Raw genomic sequence first — 17,516 nt, forward strand, 5'->3', positions numbered from 1 at the left:
AAAAGGATCTTCAGCTGGGCCTTGAGTATCAGCCTCTTGTTTTGGAAACGCTCACGGAGGGCGTTCCATGCGGACGCGAAACCCTCGTTCGTAAGTGGAGCCTGTGCCACTATTACGTGGGCTTCACCGCTGGTCTTTTTGTTGAGGTGGAACAGTTTTTCCACTGGAGCCAACCTTGGGTTTTCTATGTAGATGGCGGTGAACAGGTCTCGGAACGTGGGCCACTGCTGGTAGTCCCCACTGAAAACTTCAGTGTCACATGGAGGGAGGCGGCAACCGCCGGAAGTCGGCACTTGAACGGCCAGTTGCGGCGTGTGAGGGACAGTCGGGGGCTCGAGGTGATCGTTCACTTCGGCCAGGCATTGCGCGTAGGCCGCGTAGCAGTCATCGTACATCTCTTGGACATAAGCTACACCCTCTGGATCCTCTTCCGCCATCGTCACCGAACAGGCCGCGAACTCCGCGTCCACCTTTGCCCACAGGCTTCGGAGTTGTTCTCGATTGACTTGGGAGAGCGAGCGGGTTGGTGTGCTAGCATCTGGAGCGCTGAGCTTCTGGTCGAAGCGGGTCAGTCTGCTTGCGGCCAAGGCAAACTTAGACTGTGCGGAACTGGCGGCCATAGTGCTAGGAGCCGTGCGAGGGACTCCCGAGGGGAGCAACAAATCCTCGAAGGCATGTGGTGCGTGAGCCCTGGACGTGGTCGGACCTCGCTCAGCTGGGGCCGGACGGGAAGATGTGGGCGTAGTGGCTGAGCCGTTGGAGCTGGGTGGATGGGTCAAACTCAGCGAACTCACCCGCTTAAGCTTCTTGCGAGATTTCTTCTCAACAGTGGGCATGTTTTGCTGATGGATCTGCGATAACGCGTAGTAGAGTCGCAAAGGTAGGTGAGCGGAAAAGGCGACGTGGAATTTCAGAACTACGAACCGTGGATATGTGGTTTTGGTGGAATTTATTGCGAGTATTTAAATTATGGAAATAGTACACCGTGGCCGGAATATATAGATATTAATACTACGATTGAACTACGGTTGAAAACAATATACTCTCGAAATGCAGGGTAGCGCGTCACTTGGCGTTCCGTTACAGTCAAGCGCGGCACCGAAAAATATTCTCCCAACAACTACAACGCAGGCAAACGGTGGAGAAGCGAAAGCGAAAAGAAAAACGAAAAGAATGCACCGCTGCTGCTGCTTGTATGTGTGTATGTATGGCTGTAAGTGCTATGTACCGCGGCTTGGGTTGAAGAGATGTCAAACAACGGGTAAAACGGTGGATAACCGTTTTATATACAATATGTATATTATATAGATGTGCAAGAATATGCTAATTTAAAGTGCGTACGTATAGATATGTAAGATAAATACATACATATGTATGTGCAGTATGTATGGATCGTTATTTTGTTGGTAGTATAATTAGTTAAATAAGGAGGCGCAGTGATTTGTTATTTTATTTCCTTATAAAACCGACAAACTATGGAACGTTGAGCATGCACGGAATAAACCACAAAAATAATTGCAAGAATATGCCTTTATGTTTGTTGCCAGCCGCTTGGATTGCGTTGCGATGTGTACATACATGTATGTATGTATGTATGTTAGCAACGAAAGCTCAGCTGGTAGCTGGAGAGGTAAGAATATTATTTACACTGGATCGGAAGCTGAACGCAGGAGTTAGCTCGGATCAAATTAAACCTTTGGAGAAGTAGGAAGCAACAACCGTTGGCAGAACGAAATATGGTTTAATTTGGAGCTAGAGCGAGAAATAAATACATACACATGCATGTACATATGCCACGGGAACTCGGACTGGGATGGAAAACTCGCACAAAATCACTGCACTGTTGTTAGGCACAATCGAAGAGTACTTATCTTGAACTTGGAGCGATCCGCCGATGCTGGCTGGGGTGAGCTTCTCCTTATGGGGAAGGCGAAGATCCGGCTCGAAGGACCAATGCTTGTAGTGGGGCGGATCGAAGCTCAACTCTCCCACAACGCAATTGCTGTAGCCGTCATAAGAAATGAAAACCGTTATGTTTAGTGGTATATATATAATTATGTGTGTGTATTTGGTTGGACGGTCGCGCGGTAGATCGGCCGTCTGAAGCGGGGGTGAAATCGTAACTGCCTAACTCTATGCCTTATGGTGCTTTTTCTGCCGTGAGCGCCGTGTGGATCGTGGATTGTGGATCCGAGCGCCCCTCCGAGCGCGCGAGAGCGAGTTGGGACCGGGGCGCACGGAGTTGGCACAGTGCGCGGAAATTGTTTACGGCTGGCCTGAACATCCTCCCCCCCCCCCCCCCCCTTGCAGGATTGCAAAGTATAATGGGGTGGCCTATGGCTAGGCGTACGCCCCGGACCCGATTCATCCCAAAAAAGGCGCTCTGGACTTGACAAGGACGTCGACTCAGTGTCGCTCCACGGTCGGATAGGCGTGAGGATGCGCAAAACGGGGGTTGAGGAATCTGTGGATGGCGCCGTGGTTCCTACGACGGGGCGGCTCGCGGGGAGACGAGTGTGTCGTTCGTCGTGAGCCGATGTAGATGGCGACGGTACAGTCGCGGCTGAGTGGGCTGGACGACGAGGGCGGCGTTTTGCATGGTTCGATTTAGATGGCGACGATGCTCCCGAGGCTGAGCGGGCCGGACGACGAGACGTGGGTACGTGGAGTAGCGTGTGGTTGTTTTTGCCGGAGTGTTGGTGAGCCAGGCAGTTCCCGCAATACTGGTTGATAAGGACAGCTCGGAGTTTCTCTTCGGGGCTCAGAAGAAGAAATTGGTGGTAGGTCCGTAGCGGATGGACTCCTTGGCAGATTCGGCAACGGTAGGAGCCAATTTCCCGAGCACGTCGGTTCTCCCTGGTGCGGTTGGCGCGGGGACGTGGGGCCATATCTGGGTGCGGAGAACTAAATTGAAATAAAGGCGTCGAAGACACATTAGTAACGATCTTGGAACGGGTGAGAGGCACATTTAAGACATTGGAAATTGCCGCCCGGTTACATAGTCTGGTGAGGCTATGTTGATCTAAGGACGGATTCACCTTCGAGTTCAGGCTTGAATTCGGACCGGAGCGTAGAGCTTTCATACAGTGCATATTTTGGAAATATTTCCGTCGGTCAGGAGACCGTTCGAGAACTTCTGCGGAGGGAGCTGGAAGGAAATTGCTGTCGTAAAAAGACCCCGAGTCTTCTACCAGTGTGATAGGTCGTCTGGAAATTTGACTCGAGAACGATGAGATTTGATTCATCACCTGGGGCACTGGACCTGTGAGTACCCAGCCGAAAATGGTCTCCTGCCCGAGGAGAGAGCCACTTAACTGAATGGACGGAAGGATATCCGCTCCAATCAGGATATCTATTTGTGAACTCTCATAGAAGGTCGGATCCGCCCATGAGAGGTTCGGCAGGTCTCTCAAGAACCCTTGCGAGATCGGATGCGATGGAATATTCGCGGCCAATTCCGGAATAACGTAGGCTGTTAGGCATTTAGTTGTAAGCCCGGCTTAGTCGGAGAACGGATGGAAAAACTGCAGAGCTTCTTTGACTGAGCGGATACGGCATTATTTAGGCCGGAGACCTGTGCCTGGATACGTTGGAATGGCAATTTGATCATGTCCACAAGACGTTCTGTAATGAACGTCGCCTCTGAGCCAGAGTCGATCAGAGCGCGGGCGTAGAAAGTTTTTCCCAGGTGGCAAATATTAACAATGGCCGTGCCTAGGAGGACAGCACTCGTGCCGGAGGCGAAATATGACTGAACGTTTGGCTGGGCTTCGGACGAACTTGGATTTTGTACGCTTGGTACTCGTAGATGTAGCTCGGGCCACGCTGAGGAATTTTGTGCCGTTGTGGAAATCGCCTCGCTGGAGTTTGCTGGATTGCTACGGTGCAGAAGCGTATGGTGCCGGTCTCCACAAATTATGCAATTGTGGGCGCTTTGGCATGCTCGTATCTGGTGGCCCCTTGCAAAGCAGTTCAAACAAAGCTGCTTTTGCTTAATGTAGTCGGAGCGAGCGCCAGCGGGCATTTGAAGGAAGTAAGGGCATAACCGGATTGGATGATACTCTTTGGAGGAGAGATCACACGTGCTCCTCGTTTGATTCACTGTGGTCTCGAACGAGTGGGCACTCCTAGGATAAGGACTTCCTTGAGACCGAAACGGATTGCTTCTCGAATTGTCTAAGGTCGTCGTTGGCAGCTTAGCGGAAATGAGGTACACTAAAACTCCGTCAGCGAAAACGCTGTCTGTGGAGACCTCGGAATGGGTGAGTGTCGTGAGGCACTTGTGGACGGCCCTCTGGAGCTCTTTTAGCGCTGCTGCTGACTCGGTACGGATTTGGGGCAGACTGAAAAGGATCTTCAGCTGGGCCTTGAGTATCAGCCTCTTGTTTTGGAAACGCTCACGGAGGGCGTTCCATGCGGACGCGAAACCCTCGTTCGTAAGTGGAGCCTGTGCCACTATGTCGTGGGCTTCACCGCTGGTCTTTTTGTTGAGGTGGAACAGTTTTTCCACTGGAGCCAACCTTGGGTTTTCTATGTAGATGGCGGTGAACAGGTCTCGGAACGTGGGCCACTGCTGGTAGTCCCCACTGAAAACTTCAGTGTCACATGGAGGGAGGCGGCAACCGCCGGAAGTCGGCACTTGAACGGCCAGTTGCGGCGTGTGAGGGACAGTCGGGGGCTCGAGGTGATCGTTCAGTTCGGCCAGGCATTGCGCGTAGGCCGCGTAGCAGTCATCGTACATCTCTTGGACATAAGCTACACCCTCTGGATCCTCTTCCGCCATCGTCACCGAACAGGCCGCGAACTCCGCGTCCACCTTTGCCCACGGGCTTCGGAGTTGTTCTTGATGGACTTGGGAGAGCGAGCGGGTTGGTGTGCTAGCATCTGGAGCGCTGAGCTTCTGGTCGAAGCGGGTCAGTCTGCTTGCGGCCAAGGCAAACTTAGACTGTGCGGAACTGGCGGCCATAGTGCTAGGAGCCGTGCGAGGGACTCCCGAGGGGAGCAACAAATCCTCGAAGGCATGTGGTGCGTGAGCCCTGGACGTGGTCGGACCTCGCTCAGCTGGGGCCGGACGGGAAGATGTGGGCGTAGTGGCTGAGCCGTTGGAGCTGGGTGGATGGGTCAAACTCAGCGAACTCACCCGCTTAAACTTCTTGCGAGATTTCTTCTCAACAGTGGGCATGTTTTGCTGATGGATCTGCGATAACGCGTAGTAGAGTCGCAAAGGTAGGTGAGCGGAAAAGGCGACGTGGAATTTCAGAACTACGAACCGTGGATATGTGTTTTTGGTGGAATTTATTGCGAGTATTTAAATTATGGAAATAGTACACCGTGGCCGGAATATATAGATATTAATACTACGATTGAACTACGGTTGAAAACAATATACTCTCGAAATGCAGGGTAGCGCGTCACTTGGCGTTCCGTTACAGTCAAGCGCGGCACCGAAAAATATTCTCCCAACAACTACAACGCAGGCAAACGGTGGAGAAGCGAAAGCGAAAAGAAAAACGAAAAGAATGCACCGCTGCTGCTGCTTGTATGTGTGTATGTATGGCTGTAAGTGCTATGTACCGCGGCTTGGGTTGAAGAGATGTCAAACAACGGGTAAAACGGTGGATAACCGTTTTATATACAATATGTATATTATATAGATGTGCAAGAATATGCTAATTTAAAGTGCGTACGTATAGATATGTAAGATAAATACATACATATGTATGTGCAGTATGTATGGATCGTTATTTTGTTGGTAGTATAATTAGTTAAATAAGGAGGCGCAGTGATTTGTTATTTTATTTCCTTATAAAACCGACAAACTATGGAACGTTGAGCATGCACGGAATAAACCACAAAAATAATTGCAAGAATATGCCTTTATGTTTGTTGCCAGCCGCTTGGATTGCGTTGCGATGTGTACATACATGTATGTATGTATGTATGTTAGCAACGAAAGCTCAGCTGGTAGCTGGAGAGGTAAGAATATTATTTACACTGGATCGGAAGCTGAACGCAGGAGTTAGCTCGGATCAAATTAAACCTTTGGAGAAGTAGGAAGCCACAACCGTTGGCAGAACGAAATATGGTTTAATTTGGAGCTAGAGCGAGAAATAAATACATACACATGCATGTACATATGCCACGGGAACTCGGACTGGGATGGAAAACTCGCACAAAATCACTGCACTGTTGTTAGGCACAATCGAAGAGTACTTATCTTGAACTTGGAGCGATCCGCCGATGCTGGCTGGGGTGAGCTTCTCCTTATGGGGAAGGCGAAGATCCGGCTCGAAGGACCAATGCTTGTAGTGGGGCGGATCGAAGCTCAACTCTCCCACAACGCAATTGCTGTAGCCGTCATAAGAAATGAAAACCGTTATGTTTAGTGGTATATATATAATTATGTGTGTGTATTTGGTTGGACGGTCGCGCGGTAGATCGGCCGTCTGAAGCGGGGGTGAAATCGTAACTGCCTAACTCTATGCCTTATGGTGCTTTTTCTGCCGTGAGCGCCGTGTGGATCGTGGATTGTGGATCCGAGCGCCCCTCCGAGCGCGCGAGAGCGAGTTGGGACCGGGGCGCACGGAGTTGGCACAGTGCGCGGAAATTGTTTACGGCTGGCCTGAACATCCTCCCCCCCCCCCCCCCCCCTTGCAGGGTATAATGGTATAATAAGTATAATAAGTATAATGGGGTGGCCTATGGCTAGGCGTACGCCCCGGACCCGATTCATCCCAAAAAAGGCGCTCTGGACTTGACAAGGACGTCGACTCAGTGTCGCTCCACGGTCGGATAGGCGTGAGGATGCGCAAAACGGGGGTTGCTCTTGAGGAATCTGTGGATGGCGCCGTGGTTCCTACGACGGGGCGGCTCGCGGGGAGACGAGTGTGTCGTTCGTCGTGAGCCGATGTAGATGGCGACGGTACAGTCGCGGCTGAGTGGGCTGGACGACGAGGGCGGCGTTTTGCATGGTTCGATTTAGATGGCGACGATGCTCCCGAGGCTGAGCGGGCCGGACGACGAGACGTGGGTACGTGGAGTAGCGTGTGGTTGTTTTTGCCGGAGTGTTGGTGAGCCAGGCAGTTCCCGCAATACTGGTTGATAAGGACAGCTCGGAGTTTCTCTTCGGGGCTCAGAAGAAGAAATTGGTGGTAGGTCCGTAGCGGATGGACTCCTTGGCAGATTCGGCAACGGTAGGAGCCAATTTCCCGAGCACGTCGGTTCTCCCTGGTGCGGTTGGCGCGGGGACGTGGGGCCATATCTGGGTGCGGAGAACTAAATTGAAATAAAGGCGTCGAAGACACATTAGTAACGATCTTGGAACGGGTGAGAGGCACATTTAAGACATTGGAAATTGCCGCCCGGTTACATAGTCTGGTGAGGCTATGTTGATCTAAGGACGGATTCACCTTCGAGTTCAGGCTTGAATTCGGACCGGAGCGTAGAGCTTTCATACAGTGCATATTTTGGAAATATTTCCGTCGGTCAGGAGACCGTTCGAGAACTTCTGCGGAGGGAGCTGGAAGGAAATTGCTGTCGTAAAAAGACCCCGAGTCTTCTACCAGTGTGATAGGTCGTCTGGAAATTTGACTCGAGAACGATGAGATTTGATTCATCACCTGGGGCACTGGACCTGTGAGTACCCAGCCGAAAATGGTCTCCTGCCCGAGGAGAGAGCCACAGATGTTGGTCAGTGAGCCACTTAACTGAATGGACGGAAGGATATCCGCTCCAATCAGGATATCTATTTGTGAACTCTCATAGAAGGTCGGATCCGCCCATGAGAGGTTCGGCAGGTCTCTCAAGAACCCTTGCGAGATCGGATGCGATGGAATATTCGCGGCCAATTCCGGAATAACGTAGGCTGTTAGGCATTTAGTTGTAAGCCCGGCTTAGTCGGAGAACGGATGGAAAAACTGCAGAGCTTCTTTGACTGAGCGGATACGGCATTATTTAGGCCGGAGACCTGTGCCTGGATACGTTGGAATGGCAATTTGATCATGTCCACAAGACGTTCTGTAATGAACGTCGCCTCTGAGCCAGAGTCGATCAGAGCGCGGGCGTAGAAAGTTTTTCCCAGGTGGCAAATATTAACAATGGCCGTGCCTAGGAGGACAGCACTCGTGCCGGAGGCGAAATATGACTGAACGTTTGGCTGGGCTTCGGACGAACTTGGATTTTGTACGCTTGGTACTCGTAGATGTAGCTCGGGCCACGCTGAGGAATTTTGTGCCGTTGTGGAAATCGCCTCGCTGGAGTTTGCTGGATTGCTACGGTTTGGCATGCTCGTATCTGGTGGCCCCTTGCAAAGCAGTTCAAACTAAGCTGCTTTTGCTTAATGTAGTCGGAGCGAACGCCAGCGGGCATTTGAAGGAAGTAAGGGCATAACCGGATTGGATGATACTCTTTGAGGCAGAGATCACACGTGCTCCTCGTTTGATTCACTGTGGTCTCGAACGAGTGGGCACTCCTAGGATAAGGACTTCCTTGAGACCGAAACGGATTGCTTCTCGAATTGTCTAAGGTCGTCTTTGGCAGCTTAGCGGAAATGAGGTACACTAAAACTCCGTCAGCGAAAACGCTGTCTGTGGAGACCTCGGAATGGGTGAGTGTCGTGAGGCACTTGTGGACGGCCCTCTGGAGCTCTTTTAGCGCTGCTGCTGACTCGGTACGGATTTGGGGCAGACTGAAAAGGATCTTCAGCTGGGCCTTGAGTATCAGCCTCTTGTTTTGGAAACGCTCACGGAGGGCGTTCCATGCGGACGCGAAACCCTCGTTCGTAAGTGGAGCCTGTGCCACTATGTCGTGGGCTTCACCGCTGGTCTTTTTGTTGAGGTGGAACAGTTTTTCCACTGGAGCCAACCTTGGGTTTTCTATGTAGATGGCGGTGAACAGGTCTCGGAACGTGGGCCACTGCTGGTAGTCCCCACTGAAAACTTCAGTGTCACATGGAGGGAGGCGGCAACCGCCGGAAGTCGGCACTTGAACGGCCAGTTGCGGCGTGTGAGGGACAGTCGGGGGCTCGAGGTGATCGTTCAGTTCGGCCAGGCATTGCGCGTAGGCCGCGTAGCAGTCATCGTACATCTCTTGGACATAAGCTACACCCTCTGGATCCTCTTCCGCCATCGTCACCGAACAGGCCGCGAACTCCGCGTCCACCTTTGCCCACGGGCTTCGGAGTTGTTCTTGATGGACTTGGGAGAGCGAGCGGGTTGGTGTGCTAGCATCTGGAGCGCTGAGCTTCTGGTCGAAGCGGGTCAGTCTGCTTGCGGCCAAGGCAAACTTAGACTGTGCGGAACTGGCGGCCATAGTGCTAGGAGCCGTGCGAGGGACTCCCGAGGGGAGCAACAAATCCTCGAAGGCATGTGGTGCGTGAGCCCTGGACGTGGTCGGACCTCGCTCAGCTGGGGCCGGACGGGAAGATGTGGGCGTAGTGGCTGAGCCGTTGGAGCTGGGTGGATGGGTCAAACTCAGCGAACTCACCCGCTTAAACTTCTTGCGAGATTTCTTCTCAACAGTGGGCATGTTTTGCTGATGGATCTGCGATAACGCGTAGTAGAGTCGCAAAGGTAGGTGAGCGGAAAAGGCGACGTGGAATTTCAGAACTACGAACCGTGGATATGTGTTTTTGGTGGAATTTATTGCGAGTATTTAAATTATGGAAATAGTACACCGTGGCCGGAATATATAGATATTAATACTACGATTGAACTACGGTTGAAAACAATATACTCTCGAAATGCAGGGTAGCGCGTCACTTGGCGTTCCGTTACAGTCAAGCGCGGCACCGAAAAATATTCTCCCAACAACTACAACGCAGGCAAACGGTGGAGAAGCGAAAGCGAAAAGAAAAACGAAAAGAATGCACCGCTGCTGCTGCTTGTATGTGTGTATGTATGGCTGTAAGTGCTATGTACCGCGGCTTGGGTTGAAGAGATGTCAAACAACGGGTAAAACGGTGGATAACCGTTTTATATACAATATGTATATTATATAGATGTGCAAGAATATGCTAATTTAAAGTGCGTACGTATAGATATGTAAGATAAATACATACATATGTATGTGCAGTATGTATGGATCGTTATTTTGTTGGTAGTATAATTAGTTAAATAAGGAGGCGCAGTGATTTGTTATTTTATTTCCTTATAAAACCGACAAACTATGGAACGTTGAGCATGCACGGAATAAACCACAAAAATAATTGCAAGAATATGCCTTTATGTTTGTTGCCAGCCGCTTGGATTGCGTTGCGATGTGTACATACATGTATGTATGTATGTAAGTTAGCAACGAAAGCTCAGCTGGTAGCTGGAGAGGTAAGAATATTATTTACACCGGATCGGAAGCTGAACGCAGGAGTTAGCTCGGATCAAATTAAACCTTTGGAGAAGTAGGAAGCCACAACCGTTGGCAGAACGAAATATGGTTTAATTTGGAGCTAGAGCGAGAAATAAATACATACACATGCATGTACATATGCCACGGGAACTCGGACTGGGATGGAAAACTCGCACAAAATCACTGCACTGTTGTTAGGCACAATCGAAGAGTACTTATCTTGAACTTGGAGCGATCCGCCGATGCTGGCTGGGGTGAGCTTCTCCTTATGGGGAAGGCGAAGATCCGGCTCGAAGGACCAATGCTTGTAGTGGGGCGGATCGAAGCTCAACTCTCCCACAACGCAATTGCTGTAGCCGTCATAAGAAATGAAAACCGTTATGTTTAGTGGTATATATATAATTATGTGTGTGTATTTGGTTTGACGGTCGCGCGGTAGATCGGCCGTCTGAAGCGGGGGTGAAATCGTAACTGCCTAACTCTATGCCTTATGGTGCTTTTTCTGCCGTGAGCGCCGTGTGGATCGTGGATTGTGGATCCGAGCGCCCCTCCGAGCGCGCGAGAGCGAGTTGTGACCGGGGCGCACGGAGTTGGCACAGTGCGCGGAAATTGTTTACGGCTGGCCTGAACATCCTCCCCCCCCCCCCCCCCTTGCAGGATTGCAAAGTATAATGGGGTGGCCTATGGCTGGGCGTACGCCCCGGACCCGATTCATCCCAAAAAAGGCGCTCTGGACTTGACAAGGACGTCGACTCAGTGTCGCTCCACGGTCGGATAGGCGTGAGGATGCGCAAAACGGGGGTTGCTCTTGAGGAATCTGTGGATGGCGCCGTGGTTCCTACGACGGGGCGGCTCGCGGGGAGACGAGTGTGTCGTTCGTCGTGAGCCGATGTAGATGGCGACGGTACAGTCGCGGCTGAGTGGGCTGGACGACGAGGGCGGCGTTTTGCATGGTTCGATTTAGATGGCGACGATGCTCCCGAGGCTGAGCGGGCCGGACGACGAGACGTGGGTACGTGGAGTAGCGTGTGGTTGTTTTTGCCGGAGTGTTGGTGAGCCAGGCAGTTCCCGCAATACTGGTTGATAAGGACAGCTCGAAGTTTCTCTTCGGGGCTCAGGAGAAGAAATTGGTGGTAGGTCCGTAGCGGATGGACTCCTTGGCAGATTCGGCAACGGTAGGCAACGAGTCTTCTACCAGTGTGATAGGTCGTCTGGAAATTTGACTCGAGAACGATGAGATTTGATTCATCACCTGAGGCACTGGACCTGTGAGTACCCAGCCGAAAATGGTCTCCTGCCCGAGGAGAGAGCCACAGATGTTGGTCAGTGAGCCACTTAACTGAATGGACGGAAGGATATCCGCTCCAATCAGGATATCTATTTGTGAACTCTCATAGAAGGTCGGATCCGCCCATGAGAGGTTCGGCAGGTCTCTCAAGAACCCTTGCGAGATCGGATGCGATGGAATATTCGCGGCCAATTCCGGAATAACGTAGGCTGTGGCATTTAGTTGTAAGCCCGGCTTAGTCGGAGAACGGATGGAAAAACTGCAGAGCCTCTTTGACTGAGCGGATACGGCATTATTTAGGCCGGAGACCTGTGCCTGGATACGTTGGAATGGCAATTTGATCATGTCCACAAGACGTTCTGTAATGAACGTCGCCTCTGAGCCAGAGTCGATCAGAGCGCGGGCGTAGAAAGTTTTTCCCAGGTGGCAAATATTAACAATGGCCGTGCCTAGGAGGACAGCACTCGTGCCGGAGGCGAAATATGACTGAACGTTTGGCTGGGCTTCGGACGAACTTGGATTTTGTACGCTTGGTACTCGTAGATGTAGCTCGGGCCACGCTGAGGAATTTTGTGCCGTTGTGGAAATCGCCTCGCTGGAGTTTGCTGGATTGCTACGGTGCAGAAGCGTATGGTGCCGGTCTCCACAAATTATTCAATTGTGGGCGCTTTGGCATGCTCGTATCTGGTGGCCCCTTGCAAAGCAGTTCAAACAAAGCTGCTTTTGCTTAATGTAGTCGGAGCGAGCGCCAGCGGGCATTTGAAGAAAGTAAGGGCATAACCGGATTGGATGATACTCTTTGGAGGAGAGATCACACGTGCTCCTCGTTTGATTCACTGTGGTCTCGAACGAGTGGGCACTCCTAGGATAAGGACTTCCTTGAGACCGAAACGGATTGCTTCTCGAATTGTCTAAGGTCGTCTTTGGCAGCTTAGCGGAAATGAGGTACACTAAAACTCCGTCAGCGAAAACGCTGTCTGTGGAGACCTCGGAATGGGTGAGTGTCGTGAGGCACTTGTGGACGGCCCTCTGGAGCTCTTTTAGCGCTGCTGCTGACTCGGTACGGATTTGGGGCAGACTGAAAAGGATCTTCAGCTGGGCCTTGAGTATCAGCCTCTTGTTTTGGAAACGCTCACGGAGGGCGTTCCATGCGGACGCGAAACCCTCGTTCGTAAGTGGAGCCTGTGCCACTATTACGTGGGCTTCACCGCTGGTCTTTTTGTTGAGGTGGAACAGTTTTTCCACTGGAGCCAACCTTGGGTTTTCTATGTAGATGGCGGTGAACAGGTCTCGGAACGTGGGCCACTGCTGGTAGTCCCCACTGAAAACTTCAGTGTCACATGGAGGGAGGCGGCAACCGCCGGAAGTCGGCACTTGAACGGCCAGTTGCGGCGTGTGAGGGACAGTCGGGGGCTCGAGGTGATCGTTCACTTCGGCCAGGCATTGCGCGTAGGCCGCGTAGCAGTCATCGTACATCTCTTGGACATAAGCTACACCCTCTGGATCCTCTTCCGCCATCGTCACCGAACAGGCCGCGAACTCCGCGTCCACCTTTGCCCACAGGCTTCGGAGTTGTTCTCGATTGACTTGGGAGAGCGAGCGGGTTGGTGTGCTAGCATCTGGAGCGCTGAGCTTCTGGTCGAAGCGGGTCAGTCTGCTTGCGGCCAAGGCAAACTTAGACTGTGCGGAACTGGCGGCCATAGTGCTAGGAGCCGTGCGAGGGACTCCCGAGGGGAGCAACAAATCCTCGAAGGCATGTGGTGCGTGAGCCCTGGACGTGGTCGGACCTCGCTCAGCTGGGGCCGGACGGGAAGATGTGGGCGTAGTGGCTGAGCCGTTGGAGCTGGGTGGATGGGTCAAACTCAGCGAACTCACCCGCTTAAGCTTCTTGCGAGATTTCTTCTCAACAGTGGGCATGTTTTGCTGATGGATCTGCGATAACGCGTAGTAGAGTCGCAAAGGTAGGTGAGCGGAAAAGGCGACGTGGAATTTCAGAACTACGAACCGTGGATATGTGGTTTTGGTGGAATTTATTGCGAGTATTTAAATTATGGAAATAGTACACCGTGGCCGGAATATATAGATATTAATACTACGATTGAACTACGGTTGAAAACAATATACTCTCGAAATGCAGGGTAGCGCGTCACTTGGCGTTCCGTTACAGTCAAGCGCGGCACCGAAAAATATTCTCCCAACAACTACAACGCAGGCAAACGGTGGAGAAGCGAAAGCGAAAAGAAAAACGAAAAGAATGCACCGCTGCTGCTGCTTGTATGTGTGTATGTATGGCTGTAAGTGCTATGTACCGCGGCTTGGGTTGAAGAGATGTCAAACAACGGGTAAAACGGTGGATAACCGTTTTATATACAATATGTATATTATATAGATGTGCAAGAATATGCTAATTTAAAGTGCGTACGTATAGATATGTAAGATAAATACATACATATGTATGTGCAGTATGTATGGATCGTTATTTTGTTGGTAGTATAATTAGTTAAATAAGGAGGCGCAGTGATTTGTTATTTTATTTCCTTATAAAACCGACAAACTATGGAACGTTGAGCATGCACGGAATAAACCACAAAAATAATTGCAAGAATATGCCTTTATGTTTGTTGCCAGCCGCTTGGATTGCGTTGCGATGTGTACATACATGTATGTATGTATGTATGTTAGCAACGAAAGCTCAGCTGGTAGCTGGAGAGGTAAGAATATTATTTACACTGGATCGGAAGCTGAACGCAGGAGTTAGCTCGGATCAAATTAAACCTTTGGAGAAGTAGGAAGCAACAACCGTTGGCAGAACGAAATATGGTTTAATTTGGAGCTAGAGCGAGAAATAAATACATACACATGCATGTACATATGCCACGGGAACTCGGACTGGGATGGAAAACTCGCACAAAATCACTGCACTGTTGTTAGGCACAATCGAAGAGTACTTATCTTGAACTTGGAGCGATCCGCCGATGCTGGCTGGGGTGAGCTTCTCCTTATGGGGAAGGCGAAGATCCGGCTCGAAGGACCAATGCTTGTAGTGGGGCGGATCGAAGCTCAACTCTCCCACAACGCAATTGCTGTAGCCGTCATAAGAAATGAAAACCGTTATGTTTAGTGGTATATATATAATTATGTGTGTGTATTTGGTTGGACGGTCGCGCGGTAGATCGGCCGTCTGAAGCGGGGGTGAAATCGTAACTGCCTAACTCTATGCCTTATGGTGCTTTTTCTGCCGTGAGCGCCGTGTGGATCGTGGATTGTGGATCCGAGCGCCCCTCCGAGCGCGCGAGAGCGAGTTGGGACCGGGGCGCACGGAGTTGGCACAGTGCTCGGAAATTGTTTACGGCTGGCCTGAACAGTCGGTAAAGATTAGATCGTCTTGGTCGCTACATTTTTAAAGATGAATTAAAAAAAAAGAAATTACTTATAACATTAAATAAATTGACGTTTGTGTCATGTCGAAATGGGGTAAAAAGTATCCAAAGGTAAAGGTAAACAAACAAATATAGATACAAGTTTCTTTTTTTATTTTTTTTTTTGGAGGGCAAACTCTTAAGAACTGGCACCATAGTACAACAAAATAAGTAAAACTGTACAAAACAATTGTTCAATCATACCTACCATTTGTGAGAACCGGTTAACACGCATACATTCAATTGCGCTACCTCATGACAGGGGCTCGACCCGAAGGGAGCAGAATGTGAAAGCTGTTGGCCAGAGCCCAGAACTCCTAGAACTGAAGTGGCCCATGAAATCACTCGCAGCTAATAGGCTACTCACACAGATGACCATCCACCATCCATTATCCATTTCGGGGATGGTCCGTAAGGTTTTGCAGTTTCGAAAATTTCCCAGTTATTCCACTATCCATCTGGGATGTTCCTAAACCACACGTTTCTATGCGATAGTTAGCCGATGGTTTTCAAATGCGGCTCTAATAGGCTCTGCACACTGAGCCCATCCCGCGGGGATTGGTGGGATTTTTTGACAGATGTAAGACTCCGATTCACACTGGCACCATCCGTCAAAAACAGCTGACAAGTACATTAAATTTGCGCGAAAGATTTATTAATTCCTTTTTCTTATAATGGATGATGAAGAAAAATTCTTAATAGTTCTTGACAATAGCGCCATAATATTGTGCTGTTGTATTTTACACAATATATTATGTGTGCACAACAGCTCGATTAAGGAAAATTGGAAGCTTGCAACATATTAGCAGCGCGAACAGCCCGATAGCAGCAACAGTGCTGCTGTCTTTAAACAGTCAGCAGAACAGATACGATCTGCAATTGCCAAATATTGTGTAGACCGTAATTAAAATTAATAACTTATTTACTTTTATTTTTTAAAACTTCTAACAAACCGTTCTAGAATTTCGTTTGGTGCTGATTAAGTCCTGCACCATCTTCTCCTTCCTCATGTCGTGCTCTCTGTCGGTCTCTGGCGATCTCTGCCAGAAACGAAGTGTCATTCTTTTTGGTTTTGGCCAAACCAACTTCCAAACAGAGCTGCTGCAAATTTTAAGGGGATCCAAAGAATAAAGCTTATTGTACATATATGGATTGTTTTACTATATCCAAGAAAATATCAAATTTACTAATTTAAAATTGTGGAAATTTCACACAATTCAGAAAAATAAACGTTATTTTATGCTCATCAGTTGTTTTTTAACGGATGGTGGATGGGCCAGTTTATATTATGGCTTCACATCTGTCAAAAAAACCCACCGTTCCGAGATGTGCTCAGTGTGCAGAGCATAGAACACATACAATATATTTTCACAAAAACGCTTCCCTTAAGAAGTATTAAGTGGAGAACCGACGGCGTTTATATAATATTTGTATAATATATAATCAACCTGTCTAAAATAAGAATACAAATGTGAAATTGTGTCATTGTAATAGTTTTTATTTTGTGGTACGAATCAAACATATAAAAGCTAGTTCCCACGCCCAACTAACAATAAGCTGAAGACTCAAAACAAAATCAAACTCAACCCTGGGATTATGTTTTCTGTATTCGCTGTGCGAAATGTTCATTGTATGAAGTGGCACATCTATATACTGTATGGTTAGTAGTACCGGTGTTGAAAAATTTACCGCCAATTTTGTATTCTATTTATAGCCTATTTACACTGGCCGCCGACCATCAACACTATATGGAAAGCACCGTAATGTTTTGCCTTTCTGAAAATTGTTTAGTTATTCCGAACGCCAAAGCCGAAGGCCCTGGGATTATGTTATTTGTATTCGCTGTGCGACATGTTCGTTTTATGAACTGGCACATCTATATACTGTATGGTTAGGTCAGTGCCGGTACAGAAAACACCCCATATTAATATATCGATGTCGTGTTTCTGAAATCATAATCGATAGTATCCAAAGGCTTAAGGATATTTTGCATCACTATTGCTCCCTGCTTGATGGATTTTAAGTCGATTTTCTCCTTATTTACGTATAATTTATAAAATAATCAACAGGCAGTGTTAAAATATCTAGGTCATTCGATCTTTGTGTTATTGCATTTTTTTTTTTTTAATTGTTTAGAAACAATGTTAACATTAAATGTTATTCAGCGCGTGTAGTTAAAAAAGTGCCGGGTTGTGAAACGTGTGTAATACTCACATAAATACAAACAAAAAATTTTAGCATATTTTTGCTCTTTTTTGTTATTAAAACGAAAGCGGCCAATCAGCTGTGACGTTATGGTACTTGATGAATTACTTTCATTAGTTTTAGTTGTATTTAATATGTGTACCAATTCTTTCTGTTGTTATCAAATTGAAACAAAGAAATTACAATATTTGCATTTGTGTTATGTCTAGGTGTATGTATGTATGTATATTACATAAATATATTGAATTTGAAGTCTAAAATAA

General features: G+C 48.9%; 1 protein-coding gene and 1 long non-coding RNA gene across 2 annotated transcripts in view; one reads left to right on the top strand and one right to left on the bottom strand.

Moving 5' to 3' along the window:
- Nucleotides 1-14,915: 14,915 nt before the first annotated feature.
- Nucleotides 14,916-16,216, bottom strand: LOC117186186. The gene is made up of 3 exons (XR_004471306.1): nt 16,002-16,216; nt 15,257-15,921; nt 14,916-15,021 (listed from the first exon to the last, which is right to left on the bottom strand). It is a non-coding gene; the product is annotated as an uncharacterized LOC117186186 (long non-coding RNA).
- Nucleotides 16,217-17,017: 801 nt separating this feature from the next.
- Nucleotides 17,018-17,516, top strand: part of LOC117186181 (ran-binding protein 16) — a 423,463-nt gene continuing 422,964 nt past the window's right edge. The window contains exon 1 of the mRNA XM_033386441.1: nt 17,018-17,345. Within this exon, the coding sequence (XP_033242332.1) occupies nt 17,343-17,345 (3 nt within the window). The 5' untranslated portion in view covers nt 17,018-17,342. The remainder of the gene's footprint in view (nt 17,346-17,516) is intronic.

This window comes from Drosophila miranda, chromosome XR (assembly GCF_003369915.1).
Source record: "Drosophila miranda strain MSH22 chromosome XR, D.miranda_PacBio2.1, whole genome shotgun sequence".
NCBI classification, from domain to species: domain Eukaryota; kingdom Metazoa; phylum Arthropoda; class Insecta; order Diptera; family Drosophilidae; genus Drosophila; species Drosophila miranda.